Consider the following 26,059-nt stretch of genomic DNA (forward strand, 5'->3'; position numbering starts at 1 on the left):
CGTCACCATGCAAAACATGGAAGTCGATTTGTTTGTGTTTTGGTGTTGAAGGAATATGGTATATTTTCTGTGCAGGGAGGGTAAATATACAGTCTTTGTAACTGTTAACATGAATTCGATAAAGATATACATGTGCATGACTAATCTTATTGATTTATAGTTATGCTTTGTCTGCGGAACCCTTGTGAATTTAGCAAAACCTGTGATTGTTTTGGTTTGCCCTCGACTTGTCCCTCAAATGTGGAATGACTCAATATATACAATTATTTGATACAGGTCAGTACAGGTTATAACGCAAGTCTGTAATCATAAATACGTATGTCTAGTACAGGTTTGAGTATCCCCAGAATTGATCAGAACTGAGTGTTTTGCCACTGATAATGTACTATAACAGCAGGCCAAACTGTTTCTATTTTTTATTCTAATTACTTTGTATCGAAATGCTTCCTCATCCTGCTTATGTGCTTTTGTGTTTGGATAACCAATGCAGACAAAGGTTGTTCATATATGTGCAACAGAAACATCTGAATGGTATTGATCTTGCATTATGAACACAGTGAAAGATAATCCTGACAGAATGAGAACTAATTATGAATCATGTGGTGTATATTGAAGAAACATAACTTTTTTTCTTTTAAAAATAATATGTTTGATTTAAATCAGTATATGATGTTACGTAGTTATACATAGAGTAGCACGTCATGTGGTATACTTATTATGTTAGGAAACATACCTATACAGCAGACAGCAGATTTTAGTTGGCTACAGGTGGAAAAAACATAACTTTGTGATTCTAAACCTTTTGGGAAATTTGGGTGCCAACATCAGCAAGTTAAATGATAAAAAAGTTGGGTGCTAATGTGTACACAGTGTTAATTGTTCTTGTTCAGTGCTGGAGGGAAGTGTCTAGGTGACAATGGGTCAATGGTGGCAGGCAAAGGCCAGGTGATAATAGTCTGTTGGTGTTGTCATGCTCCATCATATACAAGTCACTATTGCAGGATTCAAAGCAGAAAAATATGTACAAATACAATCTATGTGCAATACTACATAGAACTTTCTATGTCATATTATTGTTTCAAAATTAATAGATTTTTTTCCACAGCGTGTTCACTTATTTGCTGCTCAGAACATTCATTGAATTGCATACCATCTCAAATACCTACAGCACCAACAGGGCGAGAGGCACCCACTCCTTATCATCGTTATGGTTTAAGTTTTTGTCCTAGTGAAAGGATTTACTGACAAGTAGTAAGTTGAATCATGTTTCATGTTAAACCGCTCTAAACATGGTAACGGGGACCCGTCTAGCATACACTTTCTGCCTTTCCTGCTGTAGTGTTGGATATTGTTTCCCTGGAGTCAACTTGCAGATATTTTGTCTGGAGTTCGAAGTGTACTCAGCACATATCATGCACACAAATTGCTCTCCCTCTTTCAATCCCGACATTGTGTCATCCAATCGAATAAGTTGAAAGTACAGGTTACTATGGTTACTTGTTAAAAATGTATCAGGGAGAATTCCATAAAGCCAGGGTTTGAAATTAACATAAGTCTGCTCGTTGGAGATTAATTAAATTCAGGAAGAACTAGTGACATTCCCTTGTGGACAGTTACTTTTATCATTAAGTAGATGGTAGTAGTAGCAGATCATTGTTGTGGACTAGTGTGAATAAAATCAATTTCTGACCCTGAAAGCTGCTGTCTAGCCAAATGAGCTTGAACAAAATTATTTTATCTTAAGCAGGGAATTTTGAAAGGAGCGTACTGCATAATGAGATCTTGAACATGTTGAACTTGAAGATGCGGTGCAATTTTTGTTCTATTTTAGGGAAAGAAATTTAAGAAAGATTCATGAATTCATTTTCCCGGTATTCGTTTCTCTTAACCAAACGTGAAGTAAGCATGGGAGGTTAAGCAGACTAGAAATGGTAATGAGGCAGTGGGGTAGCCTAGTGGTAAAGTGTGCCTTGTCACGGAGAAGGCCCGGGTTCGATTCCCCACATGGGTACAATATGTGTAGCCTATTTTGGGTGTCCCCGGCCATGATATTGGTGGAAAATTGCTAAAAGCAGCATAAGATCCAACTCACTCACTCACTCACTAGAAATGGTATTAATTCTTACATTTTAAGTTGGATTTAACATGTTTAACATTTAGAACATGTTGAATGATCTCAGTAATTGTAACTGGTCTAGAAAACTAACTGTGCCAGGTATCATGTGTATGATAGCACATAGGTCAAATGTTGCCATGGTTATTAAGACATGTTATATGTGTTGCCGTTTCATAAAAAAATAATCTCAGTTCTAAGGAAAAGTATCTGAAAATGTTTCTAATTCTAAAACATATTAACATGATAAACATTGGATAAAATTTACAATATTTACAAATTTTGACTTTATAATACCAATAAGTCAAATAACTATATAGTCAAATAACTATATAACTGGCACATGTGTTAGTCCCATCACTGCATGTTAGGTTTGGTTTGTATGTTATTTAACGCCGCACTCAGCAATATTCCAGCTGTATGACAGCGGTCTGTAAATAATCGAGTCTGGACCAGACAATCCAGGACTTGATGTCATGAGCATCGGTCAATGCAATTGGGATTGATGACATGCATCAACCAAGTCAGCGAGCCTGACCACCCGAACCTGTTAGTCGCCTCTTACAACAAGCATAGTCGCCTTTTACAGTAAGCATGGGTTGCTGAAGACCTATTCTGACCTGGATCTTTAAGGGTCCACTGCATGTTAATTACTGTATTCGACGTTATAAGCGCCCCGCTCTAATAAGCGCCCACGGCGATATTTGCGAATATTTTGGCAAGTGAACAATCCCAATTAGCATCCCTTCCAATTGATCAATGTACACAAGACTTATTTATTCGTTTTATATTACACACTCGTGTGTTATATGCACCCTTAATTATGGGCGATTACATTCTGGAAAAATATATCTGTCGTATATAAACAGTTCAGACCGTCAGCATAAACCACAAAATTTATCTTTCTACTCTGTTTTTTTCCACCAAAATAATATTCTAATAAGAGCCCCTATTTCTAATTTTGAGAGCGTCCTGGGTGCTTATTACGTTGAATACGGTAGTATTAATACTTAAGCATGTGTTAAATACAAATACACAAATACCTACCCTTTTACTCTTCACGTTTGACTTAGAAACACTGCTGCTTGCCATATCCAGTTGCAGGAGAATTAGCACAGCTAGGATCTGGAGAGAGGTGGTCACCTGTACGATGGCCGGCTTGTTGGTGCTGAGAGACATGATCACTTCAGACAGACGGCTCAGTCTTTTATACACCAGTGTCATCATTGATATCTCTTTCTTTGTTTTGATCTCATTTTCTTAACTCCACAAAATATTGTTATGATAAATATAAGTAAAAAATAATATCCTACATACTTCCTGAAAGATCCTGATTGAAGCAGGAACAAGCGATAAAATGTGGATAAATCTTTGTGGTAGCTATTGTATCAAAGAAGATACTGATTGAGGAAGTGCTTATAGAGTGACTGCACCTGAAAGTCCCGACATCAAGGGCAGGATGAATCGTGTGTAATGTTGACAATTTTCTGTATGCAGTAGTGGTCGGCAGGGTTAGGGTGTTGCTCAATAGTAAGTTGTCCACATTCTTTCAGTGACGGAGAAATGTTTATCACACTGTTGGTTTTTCATCCCATGTCAACAAAGGGGCATGGGTGGAGCAGTCATCTAAAGTGCTGCTGATCAGTTCCAATCTCTGTTCATTCTGATTATGTTTCTAGGTTTGTCCGTACCATACCTGTGTTCGTGGGTTTTTCTCCGAAGTGGTAAACTTCAGAGACCTGCATCATTTCGTGTCGGGCTTTCCTCCCACATTAAGCTGACATGTCGTGATATAACTGGAATGCTGTTAAATGCTCTGTTGAACCAGACTCACTCACTCACTCACTCACTCACTCACTCACTCACTCACTCTAACCTAACATGGAATAGTTTTCAGCATTACGTCTTCCTAACAAATTCTGATTAACATGATTGACCTTCTGTTAAACTATGACTGAGGTGGGCCCCACTCGTCATGCCACTCACGTCATGGCCCCTTCACTTAGGCTGTCTGCGAGTGCGCGGCGGAGCGTGTTGTCTATGTCGAACACCCCCCACGTGGCCTGCAGTCGACATGACATGTCGACATGACAAGCGTGTATATTTGTCATGCCGTTATGCTGGAAGTAAAGTGTGTGCAGCCTTAGCAATTCGCAGAGGACAGGTGGAAACTATATTTAGAGTTTGTAGTTCCTGCTTGAACAAGACAAAAGCGTTTTCTATGTGTACATTTTCTATCAGTTTTTATTCAGTCCCAATTTGGAGCAAAATTGAAAGCATGTTAAGAACTGGTTCAGAACCATAATCCTCAAATGCTACTATTCTTTGAGGACTAAAATCACTGAATTTTTGTTCATCAGCAGAATTCAATATTCTTGGACTAGTGGACTAGTGTTAATTTTGAAGGCTGTGTAAGCTATGAATATGATGTTTGGTATGTTCAGCAATGATCACTTTTGACATTTCTTTTACATTTTCTATCAGAGATATTGTTCTGTTGATGTAATATGTTAAAATCATGATGATAATTTGTGTTCTCACATTCTGCATGCTGTGTCAGTGTGTAAACAGTGATATTATTTGTACTCAAAGCTTTAATATCATACCAGTACTGGTGCACCCCTATTGGGGAGATAACTCTCATCTCGAACATAGATGCTGTCCGCAATGGGGAGATGCTACCATGATGATGTCTTGAAGTTATGTAGGATTCTCAACTTAGCACCATTTCAAGCAAATTTTGGGTGACAAAGAATTGTTCCAAATTGGGATATTAGGATATTTAAAAAAAAATATTTGTTTTTCCTAAGTTCAGATTAGGTTTGGTTTGGTTTGTTGTTTAACGCTGCACTCAGCAATATTCCATCTATATGATGGCAGTCTGTAAATAATCGAGTCTGGACCAGTCAATCCAGTGATTATATAAATTACCTGTACAAAGCCATAACATCGGCCTTTGAGCAGGTCTAGACAAATCCTCTTGCTTGATAACAGTGTTAGAACGTACACCGATACGTTGCTCCTAATTGTAATACAGAAGTTGTCATCCATAAATCTTATCCTTACTTAATACTCCAACTTCTTAATGCCTCTCAAAGAAGAAATCCCTGGATGTATGTAATTAACTATAACATTAACAAAAACTTATAGCATGGCTCCTTATTTCTTTACCGTGTTGACTGTGCATTAACTTACTGAATTGTTTGTTGAGCACCACTTAGCAATGACAGAACTTCTTTTTTCCCAATAAAATGACCTTGATGACAGAACAATTTCACAAGAAAAAACATGTGATGTCAGCGGCATCTAAACCCGCAAAATCTGCACCGAAGGCTGATAGATTTAGTCTTCTCACAGTTTAGCATACAGTCCTTTAATATCTTTCCAAATATTAGTGCTCAAAGCTTCTTCTTTTTTACCAAGGAGCCACTTGGCTCCTAACATGAATATTTTAAAATATTTTAGGAGCCAGATGTATTTAGGAGCCAACTATTTTTTCCAAGAAGCCAGACTGACTCATCAGGTCATATGTTCACAGGGGTTTCATTGTGTAAAGTCAAAGTTTGAGACAGGTCATACGTTCACAGGGGTTTCATTGGGTAAAGTGAGAGTTTGAGATAGGTCATGTGTTCACAGGGGTTTCATTGTGTAAAGTGAGAGTTTGAGATAGGTCATACGTTCACAGGGGTTTCATTGTGTAAAGCGAGAGTTTGAGACAGGTCATACGTTCACAGGGGTTTCATTGTGTAAAGTGAGAGTTTGAGACAGGTCATACGTTCACAGGGGTTTCATTGTGTAAAGTGAGAGTTTGAGACAGATCATATGTTCACAGGGGTTTCATTGTGTCAAGTGAGAGTTTGAGACAGGTCATACGTTCACAGGGGTTTCATTGGGTAAAGTGAGAGTTTGAGACAGGTCATATGTTCACAGGGGTTTCATTGTGTCAAGTGAGAGTTTGAGACAGGTCATACGTTCACAGGGGTTTCATTGTGTAAAGTGAGAGTTTGAGACAGGTCATATGTTCACAGGGGTTTCATTGTGTAAAGTGAGAGTTTGAGATAGGTCACATGTTTGCAGTGGTTAGATCATGTGTAGATTGTGTGAAGCTTTAAGATTGGCATTCAGTTGTACATTAACTAATAATGTAAATATTAACATTTTTGGCAATATCATATATTTAACAGTCGCAGACGTAACATGTACGCAAGATGTATCTGCCGTCTCTTGCACATGTTGTACGCAAGAGGCGTGTGGAGCACAATACTCAGTGAAGTGTTTGACACTTATTAATTCAATCACCATTGTTGTGATATCACCTGCAATCTCCGCTAAATAAATAAAAGTGCTACGACTCAGGGTTAGAAACTAACAGTTTTTGTACACTAGTCCTTATAATGATAACATATAGCAAAACCTTTAAAATGAGCCAATTTCTACTAGTCCTTAGGATACCTTTACTATTGGGCAGTTTGGTAAGGACTACAGGACAAGTGCGCTGTACGTAAAATCAATGTTTAAGACCACCAAAAAAACATGTTGTGGATCCAGTTACCATGGTTACAGCAGTATTTTTAAAAAAAGGCTAGGTGGGTAGGGATTCTTTTTTTCTGAAAAATAATTTAGATCTATAGTTCAAAGAGGACGATAAAGATTGTAAAACTGAATGCATTGCCCTGTGTGATTCAGTACAAGATGTTTGAAGGGAATCAGTTGACCATGTTGACAGAGTGATGGAGATACTCTCACCATGCTCATGGCTTGTTAGTAATGAGTGATGATGAAACGAAGTGGACATGGTTAATGTGTGTGATGTATCAGTCGATTAGATCTGTCATGCTGATTCAGTAATTGGATATATTCATTCATCATGTTTAAGGAGAGATTCTCTCTTTCTCCTTTCAACATCATTCTTCCAATTGTTTCTGTTTGTAAACAGTAATAACCAGAGTCTTGAATGTTAAAATACAGCCAACCAGCTTCAGTGGCAGAGAGATTGGTGATGTCATTTGATTGTGACATCATGGTAACCGATGACGTCACACTGGACATGATAGACTGCAAAGCATTGTACTGCAGTTTCTTTGCAGTGATATCCCCAAGCTATAGCTCCTGTGGAGGCCAGTTTTGGATGATTTAACAAGGATAAAGATTATAATTATTATGATGCTTGTCATCATGTGACTTGGTTGTTTGTGTGTCGTTGTACGCTGGCAGTGTGTGGAATGATGATCATGCTATTGACCCCAGGTTTGTCTGACCCAGATTTTATAATATTCACATGATGCCACAACCTAGCTGGAATATTGCTGACTGTGTTAACAACCGTGTTAATATCATTCACTCACAGTTCTAGATTCATGGTTTTGTCCTTGGGGGATTCTGGGTCAGAACTAGTCCTCCTGGTATTGTCCTGGGGGATTCCAGGTCAGAACTAGTCCTCCTGGTATTGCCCTGGGGGATTCTTGGTCAGAACTAGTCCGCCTGGTATTGCCCTGTGGGATTCTGGGTCAGAACTAGTCCTCCTGGTATTGCCCTGGGGGATTCCAGGTCAGAACAAGTCCTCCTGGTATTGCCCTAGGGGATTCCAGGTCAGAACTAGTCCTCCTGGTATTGCATTGTGTGGATTCCAGGTCAGAAGTAGTCCTCCTGGTATTGCGTTGTGTGAATTCCGGGTCAGAACAAGTCCTCATGGTATTGCGTTGTGTGGATTCCAGGTCAGAACTAGTCCTCCTGGCATTGCCCTGGAGGATTCTGGGTCAGAATTAGTCCTCCTGGTATTACCCTGGGTGATTCCAGATCAGAACTAGTCCTCATGGTATTGCCCTGGGGGATTTCAGGTCAGAAGTAGTCCTCATGGTATTGCATTGTGTGGATTCCGGGTCAGAACAAGTCCTCATGGTATTGCGTTGTGTGGATTCCAGGTCAGAACTAGTCCTCCTGATATTGTGTTATGTGGATTCTGGGTCAGAACAAGTCCTCATGGTATTGCATTATGTGGATTCTGGGTCAGAACTAGTCCTCCTGGTATTGCATTGTGTGGATTCCAGGTCAGAACTAGTCCTCTTGGTATTGTGTTATGTGGATTCCGGGTCAGAACAAGTCCTCCTGGTATTGTGTTATGTGGATTCTGGGTCAGAACAAGTCCTCATGGTATTGCATTGTGTGGATTCCAGGTCAGAAGTAGTCCTCCTGGTATTGCATTGTGTGGATTCCGGGTCAGAACAAGTCCTCATGGTATTGCGTTGTGTGGATTCCGGGTCAGAATAAGTCCTCATGGTATTGTGTTATGTGGATTCTGGGTCAGAACAAGTCCTCATTGTATTGCATTGTGTGGATTCCAGGTCAGAACAAGTCCTCATGGTATTGCATTGTGTGGGTTCTTGGTCAGAACAAGTCCTCATGGTATTGTGTTATGTGGATTCTGGGTCAGAACAAGTCCTCATGGTATTGCATTGTGTGGATTCCAGGTCAGAACAAGTCCTCATGGTATTGTGTTATGTGGATTCTGGGTCAGAACAAGTCCTCATGGTATTGCATTGTGTGGATTCTGGGTCAGAACAAGTCCTCATGGTATTGTGTTATGTGGATTCCAGGTCAGAAGTAGTCCTCCTGGTATTGCATTGTGTGGATTCTTGGTCAGAACAAGTCCTCATGGTATTGTGTTATGTGGATTCTGGGTCAGAACAAGTCCTCATGGTATTGCATTGTGTGGATTCCGAGTCAGAACAAGTCCTCATGGTATTGTGTTATGTGGATTCCGGGTCAGAACAAGTCCTCATGGTATTGCGTTGTGTGGATTCCGGGTCAGAACAGGTCCTCCTGGTATTGCCCTGGGGGATTCTGGGTCAGATCAAGTCCTCCTGGCATTGCCCTGGGGGATTCTTGGTCAGAACAAGTCCTCATAGTATTGCGTTGTGTGGACTCTAGGTCAGAACAAGTCCTCCTGGTATTGCCCTGGGGGATTCTGGGTCCGAGCAAGTCTTCATGGTATTGCGTTGTGTGGATCCCGGTCAGAACTGGTCTCAACATATGAGGCATAAGCTAAACATGCTAAATGGTTTGGATGGTCAGGTTCTCTAAATTGTTGAGTGTTAGTCATCATACCTCAACATCATGGAACGTGCTTGCAATGTCAATCACTGCTAGGCTTCAGCATCACTAGTATGCTTGGTATGAAGCTGTTATATACCTGGAATATTTCAAAGTATGGCTTCAAACATTGAACACCAAACCGATAAATACGCATCTGTAGCCACTTATACGAAGCCCAAGTCAAGTTAAATTCTCCTCAGTTGAATAAGCTTAGCTTCTAATAATACACATAATAACACTAAATTTCTGTTGATAATTATGACAAGATCCATGTTCGGGCTAGTAGTCTCTAAATGTTTTTTATCATCCAAAACTGGCTCCCACAGGAGATATGCTTGGAAGAGGTGAAGCGATATCTACACTGTAGATATCGCTGCAATGAAATTACTTTGCAGACCATGGTTACCATGACATCACAATCAAATGACATCACTAATGGCTCTGCTACTGAAGCTGTTAGCAGTACTTTTTACACTTAAGACACTGCTAATTATAGTCTACAAATTGAAAAAGTTGGAAGAATGATGTTGGATGATAAATAAAATCTCACCCTCGTGTCTTTTGATATCAAATATATCAACACTTGTTGATAAAAGTGGCAAAAATCCTCGGCAAGCCTCGAAATTTTTCCACTTTTATCAACTCATGCTGATATATTTGATATCAAAAGACACTCGGGTGAGATTCTCTATGACACAGAATGCAAACAATACTGTTTTGTGTATTCCGATGATTGAGGTGACTCTGCTTTGTTTCCCCAGGTGTGTGTAAGCTGGCAAGATGAGTGACAGCGAGGACAGGAAGTGGTCGTGTGAGTACTGTACATACGAGAACTACCCTGCTGCAAAACGATGCACGTTGTGTCGGGGGCCGCGGCCGGTGCAGCTCATCACCAACTCCCCCAGCCAGGAGCAGGACATCTACAAGATGGCGCCCCTAGTGACACCACTGAGCAGCGAATCAAATCATGCCACAACCAGCAGCAGTAGCGAACTCAACAAGTGGGCATGTCACATGTGTACTTATCTCAACTGGCAGCGGGCGACAAAATGTACTCAGTGCCTCACCCCACGGAAAAAACTCTCCCCTAGTCGATCTCAACCCACCTCTCACCACCAGCAGCAGCAGCATGAGAAGATGCAGCCCCTTAGTGTCAATGTCAATATAGCTGAGAGCTCCGCCCCGCCCATCTCAGGTCGAACCACCCCCAAACGCAACTCCCCCAATTCTCCGGAGGCAGCTAAAGCAATAAACAATGATATCAACAAGGCAGTGGCAGCACATGGCCATCGCAGTGGGACCAAGTGGATATGTCGAGCCTGCACCTATGAGAACTGGCCTAAAGGCATCAAGTGTATTTTATGTGGCACTGCGAAGGGTAGGACCTTTTCTGACACAAACCTTGCCTCGGGGGGAAGCTATGGGCTTATTTGTGAGCAAGAGGGAGGGAACCGGCGCGGGCGGGCCTCACCAGGAATGTCGCAGAGTCTTGACAATATCGAGAATTACCAAGATGGAGCATCAGCTTCAGCATCTAGTTTCGAAGACAAGAACCGTGCAGAAGAGCGGAGGTTACGTCTGTTAAGGAAAAGGTTACGTGATAAAGATTGGCTGTGGTTGAGCGCTTGTAGCGGTGTTGTGGACGGGGACTCTAATGCTGTCGAAGCGTTCATTGCATCAGGTGGTGACCCAGCTCGGCAGCTCACACAAGATGAAGTTACACTTTTAAATCGACCCAGCGCGTTTGAGGTGGGATACACCCTAGTTCACCTGGGCATAAGATTCAAAAGGGAAGATATGTTGGCGGTTTTGCTGACCGCGACGGATGTGGCTGCAAAGGCGGTCAAGCGTTTACCTGCCCACACCAGTCCAGACCTGGCCACTGACATCCGGAGAGAAATCGCATCATCATTACGACAAAGGAAGGGGGACTTCCCTTGCTTTTTCTTCACAGACTGTGTCACCTTCGCTCTTCCAACAGGTGTGTGGTGATTAATGCACAGGAAATATTGAAACCAAATTATTCTGCTTTGTACATCTTGTGTCAAACATGGTCCAGTGTCATGAATATGTTGAGTTTCCACTTTCTCAAATTTCTTATGTCATTTTTGTGGACGTATATATTTTATTTTTCTATATTTTCGTAAATTTACAGTGTTAATCTTAAAACTGATTTAACTGGTTATTTGCGGGGAGAATGCACAGAAGAGTAATCCCAAGGTGCAAACTTTCCTGTTCTCATTTGTGATGGATCATAAATGGATCATCGAATGCTTTTTTAAACAAATCATCAGTCTTAAATTTTTTACCAATTCTCACAGCAGCGAGTTACATCACACATTTCATGAACGTATTTTGAGTTAACGTCTGAAGGTACCAGCGCCAGTGGGGTAGCCTTGTGGTTAAAGTGTTTGCTTGTCATGCCAAAAGCCAGGGTTTGATTCCCACATGGGTGTGGTTCTTGAAGCCCATGTCTGGTGTCCCCCTCTGTGATGTTTCTGGAATGTTGCTTAAAGCTGTGTAGTGCCTTTCTCACACACTCGCACACTCACTGAAGCTCCCACGTGAAGCATACTTACAATCACTCACCAGTATCATCAATTACCTTGTTATTTCTGTGTTTCAGATATTGAGGATCTGCCTCGCCACATCCAGGGTCAGCTGTTTGATGAGTTGCTGGACAGAGACGTACAGAGTGGTGGGTGTCCTTGGATAACCATTAGGCCTTACATTATATGTTGTTTGTTGACTACAAGGTGTGAAACACATTTGTGGTGTCCCCTGTCGTGATATTGCTGGAATAATGCTGAAAGCGGCGTAAAACCACACACACACACACACACACACACACACACACACACACACTCTCTCGCTCACTCACTCACTCACTCACTCACTCACTCATTCTCGCTCGCTCACTCACTCACTCACTCACTCACTCACTCACTCACTCACTCACTCACTCACTCGACCTAAATATCTATTGTTGTAATTTTGATAAAAGAAACTATCCTCAGCTTTATGTACTGTAAATCTGGAAATTAATGTGTCTTCAAATTAATAGGAATGCTGACCCCTAGCCAAAAAAACGACTCAATGTCAATGCATCTCCCCCACCCCATCCCCATTCGAATAAAAGATATATCCTTACCTTATTGCTGCTCAATAAACTATGTTTGTGTTCAATTCAAGTTGGTATTTCCGCTATCCAAAGTGTGCAGTGAGGCCGTCTAATTGTTGGATGGTCATTTGGAGACATTGATGTGAAGTTAAATAATGCGAGCAAATACCACTCGCATGTTTAATTCACGCTTGCATTAGTTTCAAGATTTACAGTATTTGTTGAATTTGCCCTATAAAGAAAAATTCTGAAATAAACATAGTCAGCATTTTTACTTACTTGTTTTAACAATGGAATATTAAAGGTTTTCATTGGGTATTCAATATATGTATTGTTCTCCCTTTTGGTCCTGTCTATTGGGTATTTTCAAAACAACAAGTCGACCATTTTTAAGATAATTCTGATTAAAATACGTGTCAAGTGACTTTTATAATTTGCATCTGTTCACGTACAGCCCCAGGTCACATAGGCTCAATGATACACATGTCAATATTACAATAATCTTTGTTCACTGCAGTAGAAGTCATGTCTATGTGAGGCTGCATTCAGTCAGCAGATAAAGTTCTGTAAAGACATACGGGTATGCTAACTGAAAAGTCTACATTGGGTAATTACTGTATTCGACATAATAAGCGCCCCGCTCTAATAAGCGCCCACGGCGACATTTGCTAAGATATTGGCTAGTGAACAATCCCAATTAGCACCCCTTCCGATTGATCAATGTACACAAGACTTATTTATTGGCGTATAATACCCACTTGTGTGTTATATGCATTTAATTCTGGAAAAATATATCTGTCATACATAAACATTTCAGACTGTCAGCATAAACCATGAAATTTAACTTTCAACTCATTTTGAGAGCACCCTGGGCGCTTATTACGTCAAATACGGTATTCACAGTGTTATACTGTTGCATGTTTTGAAATTTTCCATGTGTATTTGTACACAAGCATGTTTATTAGGTAATTGCGATTTTTTGGCGTAGCCAGTCTGGAGTTGTGCTTTGTCTTGATCTCCTTCGTGTACCTGCAGAGTTGGAGGAGGAGAGCATTGTCAACTGGAACGTGGAGCTGACGGACCGGCTAGGGAGTCGGCTGTACTCTCTGTGGAACCGGACGGCGGGGGACTGTCTCCTGGACTCTCTACTGCAGGCTACGTGGGGGGTGTTCGACATAGACAACACGCTCCGCCGCGCACTCGCAGACAGCCTAAGTGAAGGGGCCATGACGTGAGTGGCATGACGAGTGGGGCCCACCTCAATCATAGTTTAACAGAAGGTCAATCATGTTAATCAGAATTTATTTGGAAGACGTAATGCTGAAAACTATTCTATGTTAGGTTGCAGTGAGTGAGTGAGTGAGTGAGTTGGGTTTAGTGCCGCTTTTAACAGTATTCCAGTTACATCACGGTGTGTCAGCTTAATGTGGGAGGAAAGCCCGAAGTGATGCAGGTCTCAGACGTTTACCACTTCAGTGAAACCCACGAGCACAGGTATGGTGCTGACAAACCTAGAAACATAATTGGGGTGAATCGGGATTCGAACCCACTATCATAGGTTTCTGGCGCGCCCAAGGGACGCAAGTCTGCACAGCGAATAGCAGCGCCTTAGACGACTGGGCCACCTGTGACCCCCGTAAGGTTACAAAATCCCCTGTCATGACGGTAGTGAAGTACAACCCCCTGTCATGACAATAGTGAAGAACAAACACCTGTCATGACAATAGTGAAGTACAACCCCCCGTCATGACAATAGTGAATCACAATCCTCCATCATGAGAATAGTGAAGTACAATCCTCCATAATGACAATAGTGAAGTACAATCCTCCATCATGACAAAAGTGAATCACAATCCTCCATCATGACAATAGTGAAGTACAATCCTCCATCATGAGAATAGTGAAGTACAATCCTCCATCATGACAATAGTGAATCACAATCCTCCATCATGAGAATAGTGAAGTACAATCCTCCATAATGACAATAGTGAAGTACAATCCTCCATCATGAGAATAGTGAAGTACAATCCTCCATCATGACAAAAGTGAAGTACAATCCTGTCATGACAATAGTGAAGTACAATCCTCCATCATGACAATAGTGAAGTACAATCCTCCATCATGACAATAGTGAAGTACAACCCTCCATCATGACAATAGTGAAGTACAATCCTCCATCATGACAATAGTGAAGTACAATCCTCCATCATGACAATAGTGAAGTACAACCCTCCATCATGACAATAGTGAAGTACAACCCTCCATCATGACAATAGTGAAGTACAACCCTCCATCATGACAATAGTGAAGTACAATCCTCCATCATGACAATAGTGAAGTACAACCCTCCATCATGACAATAGTGAATCACAATCCTCCATCATGAGAATAGTGAAGTACAATCCTCCATAATGACAATAGTGAAGTACAATCCTCCATCATGAGAATAGTGAAGTACAATCCTCCATCATGACAAAAGTGAAGTACAATCCTGTCATGACAATAGTGAAGTACAATCCTCCATCATGACAATAGTGAAGTACAATCCTCCATCATGACAATAGTGAAGTACAACCCTCCATCATGACAATAGTGAAGTACAATCCTCCATCATGACAATAGTGAAGTACAATCCTCCATCATGACAATAGTGAAGTACAACCCTCCATCATGACAATAGTGAAGTACAACCCTCCATCATGACAATAGTGAAGTACAACCCTCCATCATGACAATAGTGAAGTACAATCCTCCATCATGACAATAGTGAAGTACAACCCTCCATCATGACAATAGTGAAGTACAATCCTCCATCATGACAATAGTGAAGTACAACCCTCCATCATGACAATAGTGAAGTACAACCCTCCATCATGACAATAGTGAAGTACAACCCTCCATCATGACAATAGTGAAGTACAACCCTCCATCATGACAATAGTGAAGTACAATCCTCCATCATGACAATAGTGAAGTACAACCCTCCATCATGACAATAGTGAAGTACAATCCTCCATCATGACAATAGTGAAGTACAACCCTCCATCATGACAATAGTGAAGTACAACCCTCCATCATGACAATAGTGAAACCACTATCTGAACACCACAAAGTTGAAACCAAAGTGGAGTTGTGGAACTAATGTCATGTTTAAAACTCTGTTCGCTGAGTGTATGTTATGACTATTTTGCTGACTTGTGAGATGTCACACTGTTGTGCTGACTATGCTGAGATGTGGGATTCCTGTTATGTTTGGGGTGCTATTTTGCTGACTGGATGTTATGGGGTCTTATTTTGCAGGTTCTACCCTCGCTGGAAGGAATATGAATCAATGCAGGCGCGATCTCTTCACTTCAGCCTGGATGAGAGTCAGTGTCAGAGGGACTGGGCCCTGCTCCTCAGCCTCGCAAGTCAACCAGGTAACGCACCTCCCACATGTATCCAGGTAACACATCTCCCACATGTATCCAGGTAACACACCTCTCACATGTATCCAGGTAACACACATGTATCCAGGTAACACATCTCTCACATGTATCTAGGTAACACATCTCTCACATGTATCCAGGTAACACACCTCTCACATGTATCCAGGTAACACATCTCTCACATGTATCCAGGTAACACATCTCTCACATGTATCCAGGTAACACATCACTCACATGTATCCAGGTAACACACCTCCCACATGTATCCAGGTAACACACCTCTCACATGTATCCAGGTAACACATCTCTCACATGTATCCAGGTAACACATCTCTCACATGTATCCAGGTAACACACCTCTCACATGTATCCAGGTAACACACCTCTCACATGTATCCAGGTAACACACCTCTCACATGTATCCAGGTAACACATCTCTCACATGTATCCAGGTAACACATCTCTCACATATATCCAGGTTACACATCTCCCACATGTATCCAGGTAACACACCTCCCACATGTATCCAGGTAACACACCTCCCACATGTATCCAGGTAACACACCTCCCACATGCATCCAGGTAACACACCTCCCACATATATCCAGGTAACACATCTCCCACATGTATCCAGGTAACACACCTCCCACATATATCCAGGTAACACATCTCCCACATGTATCCAGGTAACACAACCCTCACATCTATCCAGGTAACACACATGCATTCAGGTAACACATCTCTCACATGTATCCAGGTAACACACCTCCCACATGCATCCAGGTAACACATCTCTCACATGTATCCAGGTAACACACATGCATCCAGGTAATACATCTCTCACATGTATCCAGGTAACACACCTCTCACATGTATCCAGGTAACACACCTCCCACATGTATCCAGGTAACACACCTCCCACATGTATCCAGGTAACACATCTCTCACATGTATCCAGGTAACACATCACTCACATGTATCCAGGTTACACATCTCCCACATGTATCCAGGTAACACAACCCTCACATCTATCCAGGTAACACACATGCATTCAGGTAACACATCTCTCACATGTATCCAGGTAACACATCTCCCACATGTATCCAGGTAACACACCTCTCACATGTATCCAGGTAACACACCTCCCACATGCATCCAGGTAACACATCTCTCACATGTATCCAGGTAACACACATGCATCCAGGTAATACATCTCTCACATGTATCCAGGTAACACACCTCTCACATGTATCCAGGTAACACACCTCCCACATGTATCCAGGTAACACACCTCTCACTGAAGACCTTCAGCTTATGTCTTTAATGTTTGTTTCAGGGGCATCACTTGAGCAGACCCATATATTCGCACTGGCTCACATCTTGCGACGACCAATTATTGTGTACGGAGTCAAGTATGTGAAGAGTTTCCGAGGGGAGACAATCGGCTTTGCCAAGTTCCAGGGTGAGTCTTGGCTTTCAGCTTCCAGGCGCCATGGCAACTGCATCAGCTGCAACCCATGGTATTTTAAAACAGAGATCAAATCAGACTCCCCTGACAGTTTTCCGAACAATTATTTTAGCAGCTGCTGTAAAGGCAGACGGAAACCAGTGTTAATCACAATTCTACCATTAATTTGGAAATACTATATTGTGATCAGTCAATCAGAGGTTTCAAGTCACAATAACCACCCTTTGTGGCAACAGATAATTTGACCACTGATCACCGCTGAAGGTGATGAGTTTACGTCTCAGTGAGATGTAATAACTATGATGTGCAGTTTAGAACTAAACCTTGCAAGGCTTTGTTGTCCACTTCAAGTTGGCCAATACAGTAGCAGTGCTACACAATTTCAGTGCCTAGCATATGTGCAAGTGGAGTAATTTTTTACTTATCCTGCATTACACCTTAATGCATTCACTGCTTACCTTACGACAACTAGAAGGACAGTGCAACTGCGAAGGTCCTGGGTGTTCTGAAGTCCCAATTACTGACCTTCGTCGCTGTCCTGTGACCTTGATGACACCTAAGGTCATCTTCACATCACTGCCTGTTGCCCAATCTCTTAGAAAAACATACTTTTGAGGTTTCTGTATTCTGAAGGTTTACCCACCTCCAAACCGTCCGATACAGATGCATAAAGGAGTAATGCAGGATGAGTAAAAAAAATAGTAAAATCTAAATATTTTTTACATTTGTATACTTATCCTGCATTAGTACGCTTAAGGCCCACCCGTCGCAAGACTTGCCTCCCCACTTTGGCTTCAGAAACCTCAAAAGTATGGTTTTCTAAGAGCTTGCGCGACAGGCAGTGATGTGAAGATGACCTTAGGTGTCATCAAGGTCACAGGACAGCGACGAAGGTCAGTAATTGGGACTTCAGAACAACAACTTTATTTCTTCACCCAGGACCTTTGCAGGCTGTCCTTCTAGTTGTCGTAAGGCAAGCAGTGAATGCATTCAGGAGTAATGCAGGAAAAGTATACAAATGTAAAAAATATTTAGATTTTACTAATTATGATATGAAAATAAGCTGAGCATATGTAGCCTGTATGCAGGACTGTTAAAGGCTTATATTGATCTTTCATCAATTCAGATCCAAAACCAGCTCAGAACACTGAACTCATCCAATGCCATCATTTTCCAGGAGTGTACCTTCCGTTGCTATGGGAACGTAGTTTCTGTTGGAAGATTCCTATGGTTCTTGGCTACACAAGGGGTCATTTCTCTGCTCTCGTCCCCATGGAGATGGATACAGATGACAGCATCGGTGCAGGGGCTAACATCGAGAGTAACGATGACGGCCAGGTGGCTTACCTCCCCTTGGTAGACAATGAGGGCAAGTTGCTTCCTGTCCATTTCCTCACAGGCTCCGAGGTAAGAAGGCGATAATGATGTGATATCATGTTACAGGGACAGTTTCCCTGATGTTACAATGACACTGTTTCCATGATGTTACAACACTTTCCGTGATGTTACGACACTGTTTCCATGATGTTACGGTGAAAGTTTCCGTTCCGTGATGTTACGACACTGTTTTCACAATGTTACAATGACACTGTTTCCGTGATGTTACAGTGACAGTTTCCATGATGTTACGCCTTTCCATGATGTTACAACACTGTTTTTATGATGTTACAATGACACTGTTTCCATGAAGTTACAATGACACTGTTTCTGTGATGTTACGACACTGTTTCCATGATGTTACAATGACACTGTTTCCATGATGTTACAATGACACTGTTTCCATGATGTTACAGTGACAGTTTCCATGATGTTACAACACTGTTTTTATGATGTTACAATGACACTGTTTCCACAATGTTACAATGACACTGTTTCCGTGATGTTACAGTGACAGTTTCCATGATGTTACGCCTTTCCATGATGTTACAACACTGTTTTTATGATGTTACAATGACACTGTTTCCATGAAGTTACAATGACACTGTTTCTGTGATGTTACGACACTGTTTCCATGATGTTACGGTGAAAGTTTCCGTTCCGTGATGTTACGACACTGTTTCCACAATGTTACAATGACACTGTTTCCGTGATGTTACAGTGACAGTTTCCATGAGGTTACGCCTTTCCATGATGTTACAACACTGTTTTTATGATGTTACAATGACACTGTTTCCATGAAGTTACAATGACACTGTTTCTGTGATGTTACGACACTGTTTCCATGATGATACGGTGAAAGTTTCCGTTCCGTGATGTTACGACACTGTTTCCACAATGTTACAATGACACTGTTTCCAGGATGTTACAGTGACAGTTTCCATGATGTTACGCCTTTCCATGATGTTACAACCCTGTTTTTATGATGTTACAATGACACTGTTTCCATGATATTACAATGACACTGTTTCTGTGGTCTTATGACACTGTTTCTGTGATCTTGTAATGACACCATAATTCTACAAAGAATTACAAATAACGGTACAAAGACACTGCTTCCTTGATGTTAGAAAGACACTTCCATGATTTTACAACGAAACTGTTTCATGATGTTGCAGGTCGGGCGTGAGGACACCATCCTGCGGGAGTGGCTGGACTGCGTGGTGACGAAGGGCGGCATCTTGGTGGCGGCCCAGAAGCTGGGGAAGCGGCCGGCGCTGGTGAAGCAGATGGTGGAGGAGTGGTTGGATCACTACCGCCAGCTGTCCCATGGCATCCCTCCCACCCACCAGACCAGCCTGTCCTCACAGACCTTCTCCAGCGATGGAGAGAGCGACCAGGAGTGACACCCCACCCTATGGGACACACATCACTCTTCTCATTGGGTAGAAATCACACATGCGCCCAAATGATTGTTCAGGAACCAAACATGCTCTCTATTGATTGGCCAGAAGCCAAACATGCTGTGATTGGTCAGAAAGCAAACATGCTGTCTATTGATTGGTCAGAAGCCAAGCATGTTTTGATTGGTCAGAAACCAAACATGCCCTTAATGATGCCAGACGCAACCGAAGCTTGTTTCTGATTGGTCAAGATGTTGAATATTGCAGCTGTTGAGGAGACAAGAGAAATCCAACTGTTGACATGCTTTGAGCGGTCACATCGTGACAGTCCGTTCTCACAAGATTTCATGAAAAGGTCCAGGCATGTCTTCATGAGTGTTCTTGTTATTGACAAGATCAGATTTCACCTTTACTGTTTGTCTTAATAGACTGATATCAAATGTCAATATCCTATTCTACTTGGTTTGAAAGTTCCGTAGTATATTGCAAGTATAAAAAATAAGTTTGGGGGTCCTGAATTTGGAGGCTGTCTCTCTGATACACCATACGCGAGGCGTCATGTGTTGGCAAGGAATGGTGGCACATGAACCTCAATCTCAGGAGAGCAGAATCCTGACATTTATTCAATAATTGAAATGAAAAGAATGTCTCTTGGAGCTAGATGGGATCGAGGGAAGTCGTTCGTTCTTATGTTCTTGTTAAGGCTCTTAGTTGAAAGTAAATTGTTGTTGCATTGGCGGCTGTTACTGATTAGCCCCAGTATTTTCCCGTCTTTATTCCTGGGCGGGCTGTGTGTGTTGCAAAATGACTGTGTTCACATGATATGATTACGTCAGGTTAAAACTGGTATATATGAGAATTAATTAATGACTTTGTTATCGCAAATATTAGGTTTGCTTAAGCATGTTATGGTGAATACTTTATCAAGGCTAAACGAATTTGTTTGATTACCTGAGTATTATTGAACCCAGTACCTGAGGAGCCTGTTTGATTTGTCCTGATCCAACTAGGCTCGTTTTACCTTAATGTCTCTGTGATATTTACCACGTGTTTACATATATCTATATTTTCAATCAAAATACCTTGTTGATGTCGCTCGGATTAAGAGATAATTATTTTAGACTTGCACTGGAAGTAACATTTGCACGATCCGTGTTTTGATGTTGACTTACATATGTTGAAATTCTTATGTTAGATATCCCTAAAGCTGGCCTTAGGTGAATTACCTCAGCCCTGAATCTGGGTATGTATCAGGATACAGTGTGATCTGGAGGAGGTGAGCTACAACCATCACTAAATACCTCATGACTTGCAGTGGGGTACAGATACCTGACAGATTTGTGGTAACTTTATTGTAAGTTCAAATTCATTCTCCCAAATTGTATGTGATGGAAATGAGTGGCCGTCATTAGACTCCCTGTGTTTCGGGGAACATTACCTACTGATATGAAGAAGGGAACGTCGGGGGGGATTTGTTTGTCATCCAGATCATCAAATGATTATGTGCACACTCGCATACAAATATACTGACATTGACACGCATACACAGAAACGCTCGCTCGTGCACGCACACGCACACGCACGCACCTACACAAACACACGCACGCACACACACAAACACAGGAACACACACACACACACACACACACACACACACACAGAGGAACACATTATGCTATAACCACACACACAGGAACACACTCAGGAACAGGAACACTTGCACACACAGAAGAACACACAGGAACACAGAGAAGAACACAGGAACACAGAGAAGAACACAGGAACACAGAGAAGAACACATGTACACACACAGGAACACACACACACACACACACACACACACACACACACACACACACACACACACACACACACACACACACACACACAGAGGAACACATTATGCTATAACCAATGCAGACATACACTCAGATACACATGCATACACTCTTACACTGGTATACATTTCAAAGATTTAAAAACAGAGCGGTTTTGCAGGGTAAGGTGATTTGCCCGAAACAAAGGGTCTTTTTTAATTGTGGCCTCAATATTTGTAAGTTCAAAAAATGTGAATATGTGACATCCAGGCCCTCCAGAGTGGAGGTCCCGTGACAGTCTCTATATCCTTGTTGACCCGCGTTATGTTTGTTGTTAGTGTAAAGATGTACTATAGATGTTAATATTTATGTAGATATATAATATATGTGTATAATCCACATCAATATAGCTGACCCCTGTATGGTCGCTCTGTGTTTGTGTAAATCAGCAGATAGTGATGGGAGAATGGTGGAAAGAATGGCTACAGAATGCATGACATATATGGTGTAGTCTGACGTGTGCTTAGTAATTCCGAAACAGAATTAAAGCTTCCTGACCTTATGGAACCAAACCCATGTCCATATTCAGTGGGCAATTCAAGCATTCAGTCCTAGGGACTTACTGTATCCTGGGATCTGTAGGCAATCCTGGTGGACACAGTAGTCATACAAGCTCCTTCCAAGCGCCTGACACCTTCGTTACACTCTCGGTAACATCGCTGCCACCAGTGTGGGCGTGGCCATTACAAGAATCTTGAAATTTGCCCTCTAACCCCATATGTAGTAACGTTAATATTTTTGTTTATGTCTTTGGGAATGCCATCATATTTCATTTTGAAAAGGTTTACGACCGATCATGTTTTCCAGATAAATTTACTTTGTTGTTTTAATATTCAGATTGGTTCGAGATTGCAGACTAACTAACTTCTCCCTTACATTCTTACTATATCAGTTAAAGATGATAGACTTAATGAAATAGAAATTCAAATTGACAAAGAAAGAAAGCAATTTATCAGCGGTAAGTGTATTCAGCGTCATGACAGTAGTCACTTGATTGTAAAAATAACTCGAAGCATGGTTGGGGCCACCTATCACAGTGGGGAGTTTTGACTGGTGGCAGCGATAGAGAGCTCCGCGAACGGCTATCGCTGTCAGGAGCTTGAGAAGTCATAGTGTGGATAGGGGAGATAACTCTCAGCTAAAGATGTGGTTGAGGTTGTGAGTGATTGCAACCAAATAATGTCTGCTCACAATACTGGAATCAATCTCATCTCCTTCAGAGGAAAGTTTGGACAAAACAACGACATCTGCATGTGAAAGATACTGGTTTTGTTAGTATTGTAACAGTTGAGCTTGTTACCAGCTCCTTGAAGCTACTACTGGGTTTCTCCACCCCAGTGTATCTGTGCTCCGTGACGGGGGAGAATGTTGGTCCATCTCCACGGGGGCCTAGTCATCTGTTGTGCTCTGCCTGTCTATAAATCAGCCCTTGCACTCACTGGAAACAGACCCCCTCCGTGGTCTCAATGGATATAGCATGTTGAGGCAATGTCTGGTTGCAAGATCGATGAATGTGTTAATTTGTACTTGACAGGGGTGAGGCTAAAAGAGAGGACTTGGTGTGTTAGAGTTAACTAAACTTTCACCAATTTTCAACGTAAACCAATAAAAAATACAAACAAAAAACCCTCCTGACATGCCTTACCTGACCAGTTAGTTTTGAGAAAATATTTTTAAACGTCCTAAAGTAAATACTACGTATGGATATGAGAATAGATATGTCATCTACCACTGGGTAGGATACAGTAGCTCAGTGTTCTATCTTGCAATATGTTTGCAATTCCTGCTATAGTAACATCTCAAGGCATTAACTAGTGTAGATGTTTTGTCTTCCCGTTGTAGTTGTGTTCTCAGGGTTGTGTTGGGCATTGGTAGGAATCAGATCTTCCACCAGTACTGGATAATATATCAGTTTGCATCCCGCCACCAGGTGGCATGCTGATGGGGCTTTGAACACTGAAGCTGGAGCCTTGTGCTAACCTGTCACGATTACACTGTCACATTAAATTGGGATATTTGTTGCATTATGGGCTGTTCTCAACTTCCTGACACAGGCATGAATTTTATCATCTAAGATGCTGTGATTCTCTGTGCAGAGTCGTGCCCCTTATTAGTGCCAGGATATGTTTCCATGGGTTAAAAGAATTTGCTCCTTAGTTTGTCAGCAAACATTTGCCCGTTAATATCACCAAATTGTTGAATGTCTGATCTGCGTCAGTTTGGACTGATGTACCTTCTGAATACTGTCCAAGCTGTTTTGATCCCAACTCATTCACTCAACTCCCAGAAGCTGCCACAGCTTTTAAAGTACTCTCTGTGGGAAGAGGCAAGAATGTTGCAGTGTTGTCTGGAGGAAAGGATACTTTCAAGCCTATTACAGTGTTCTCTGAAGGAATTGGCACCTGTAAGACCCTTGCAGTGTTCTCTGAAAGAAAGGGCAGCTGTAAGACTGTTGCAGTGTCCTCTGAAAGAAGGGGCACCTGTAAGACTGTTGCAGTGTTCTCTGAATATGGGGGAACCTGTAAGATTGTTGCAGTGTTCGCAGAAGGAAGGGGCACCTGTAAGACTGTTGCAGTGTTCTCTGAATATGGGGGAACCTGTAAGATTGTTGCAGTGTTCACAGAAGGAAGGGGCACTTGCAAGATTGTTACAGTATTCTCTGAAGGAAGGGCACGTGTGAGATTGTTACAGTATTCTTTGAAGGAAGAGGCACCTGTAAGACTGTTGCAGTGTTCTCTGAAGGAAGGGGCACCTGTAAGACTGTTGCAATGTTCTCGGAAGGAAAAGGCACCTGTAAGACCGTTGCAGTGTTCTCTGAAGGAAAAGTCACCTGTAAGACTGTTGCAGTGTTCTCTGAAGGAAGGGGTACCTGCCAATTGATTGTATTTACTTACATCATCCTATTTATGCCAGTAATTACTGGTACAGATGTATAATGTGATTGGTAACTCATGTTTGAAATTGGTGTATTTCTTTATAGATCAGACTCTTATTCTATGTAATCTACATACGTCACAGGCATCAAGAGATGTTGGTTTGATGTGCACTTTGTTACAGTTATAGCAATGTCTGTCAAGATCATCTATCTTTTATTACATTTTATGGTGATATCAGTTGTGTGGTTACATATCAGTATTCTCAAGCCAAGGAAGTCATTCTGTGGCTTGATGGCTTCCACCATGTTCATTGAAGCAAATCCAGACGATGCAACTGACCTCGTGACCCAGATTCAATGCAAGTCCATCATAACATGCATGTATTAAACAAAAATATACATATATCTTTCATATTATGTAGCTTGTTCAGGATATATTTCAAGTTGTAGTGCTTCAAAGTTTGGATTCAGGGTTGGCAAGATTGGTGTGTGATTTCATTGTTATTCATTCTGATGTTTTTGCCTCTGGGGAAAGTAATGTCAGATTGGTTTCTTGCTTGTCCCAAACTTTTCATCTTCCCTATCCATCTTAGTTATCTTTCATCCTGCGTTTCTGGGTTGGACGGTCTTCATCTTGTAATGCTGCAATATTGCCAAAACATGACCTCCTCTTCCTCTGTTCCCGCACTGTTCTCATCTCACAGCCAAGTTGTCTGAAGCACTGAAGAGTTGCATCCCTCAGGTGTACCCGAATCCGATGATCGTGGGTTCTAATCCTAGATTTGCCCTGGTTTTGTTTCTAGGATTGTCAGCACCATACCGTGCTCACAGGTGTGCTGCCCTCTTTGTTCTGACCCTTACTTGCCTGCCTGCCCTTATATCTCTGTATTTAAGCAGGGACCACTGGCATAAGGTGACCAGTGCTACGACTTTATCTCTCATACTTAGATTTGCAATGGTCGTATTACATTCCCTTTATGCAAGTGGTCCCCATACGTAATTTATATAACAATGTTGTATGTGCATTTTTGTACTGCATTTAGGAGTCGTTGTTGTCTTTGTATGGCTTTATGTATTTATTTACTGTTACTTTGACATGGAAGGCACCAACTATCTCACGAGGCTGTCTGTGCATGACCCAGCTGATATGACTCGTATCACACCTGCTGCCAAGGGAGTACACTACTCTAGCAAGTGGAATCTCGTATTTCCCTTTTAGCAAAACACTGCCAGTTTTATGAAGCTAATTCCATGCAATAAAAAATCTTGTGTCAGGCAACCATCGATTTCTTTTCAGAGGTAGAA

At 41.7% G+C, this 26,059-nt stretch overlaps 1 protein-coding gene across 1 annotated transcript; it reads left to right on the forward strand.

The window, feature by feature from the left end:
* The first annotated feature begins 3 nt into the window (after positions 1-3).
* LOC139452456 (ubiquitin thioesterase zranb1-like) lies at positions 4-22,728 on the forward strand. Its single transcript, XM_071233945.1, has 8 exons — positions 4-80; positions 9,967-11,186; positions 11,832-11,903; positions 13,362-13,557; positions 15,627-15,745; positions 17,091-17,216; positions 18,400-18,629; positions 19,778-22,728. The coding sequence occupies exons 2-8, from the start codon at positions 9,986-9,988 to the stop codon at positions 20,003-20,005; spliced, it is 2,172 nt and encodes a 723-aa protein (XP_071090046.1). The 5' UTR covers positions 4-80; positions 9,967-9,985; the 3' UTR covers positions 20,006-22,728.
* Positions 22,729-26,059: the final 3,331 nt, after the last annotated feature.

The sequence above is a fragment of the Haliotis cracherodii genome, unplaced genomic scaffold (assembly GCF_022045235.1).
Source record: "Haliotis cracherodii isolate W230 unplaced genomic scaffold, xgHalCrac1.p SCAF_9, whole genome shotgun sequence".
NCBI lineage: Eukaryota > Metazoa > Mollusca > Gastropoda > Lepetellida > Haliotidae > Haliotis > Haliotis cracherodii.

Bases quoted from the DNA above. Each gene is read 5' to 3' on its own strand.
- LOC139452456 (XM_071233945.1), top strand. From the start codon at position 9,986: ATGAGTGACAGCGAGGACAGGAAGTGGTCGTGTGAGTACTGTACATAC. The intron at 13,558-15,626 runs GTGAGTGGCATG...CTTATTTTGCAG, and splicing joins CTAAGTGAAGGGGCCATGAC to GTTCTACCCTCGCTGGAAGG. The intron at 15,746-17,090 runs GTAACGCACCTC...TGTTTGTTTCAG, and splicing joins CAGCCTCGCAAGTCAACCAG to GGGCATCACTTGAGCAGACC.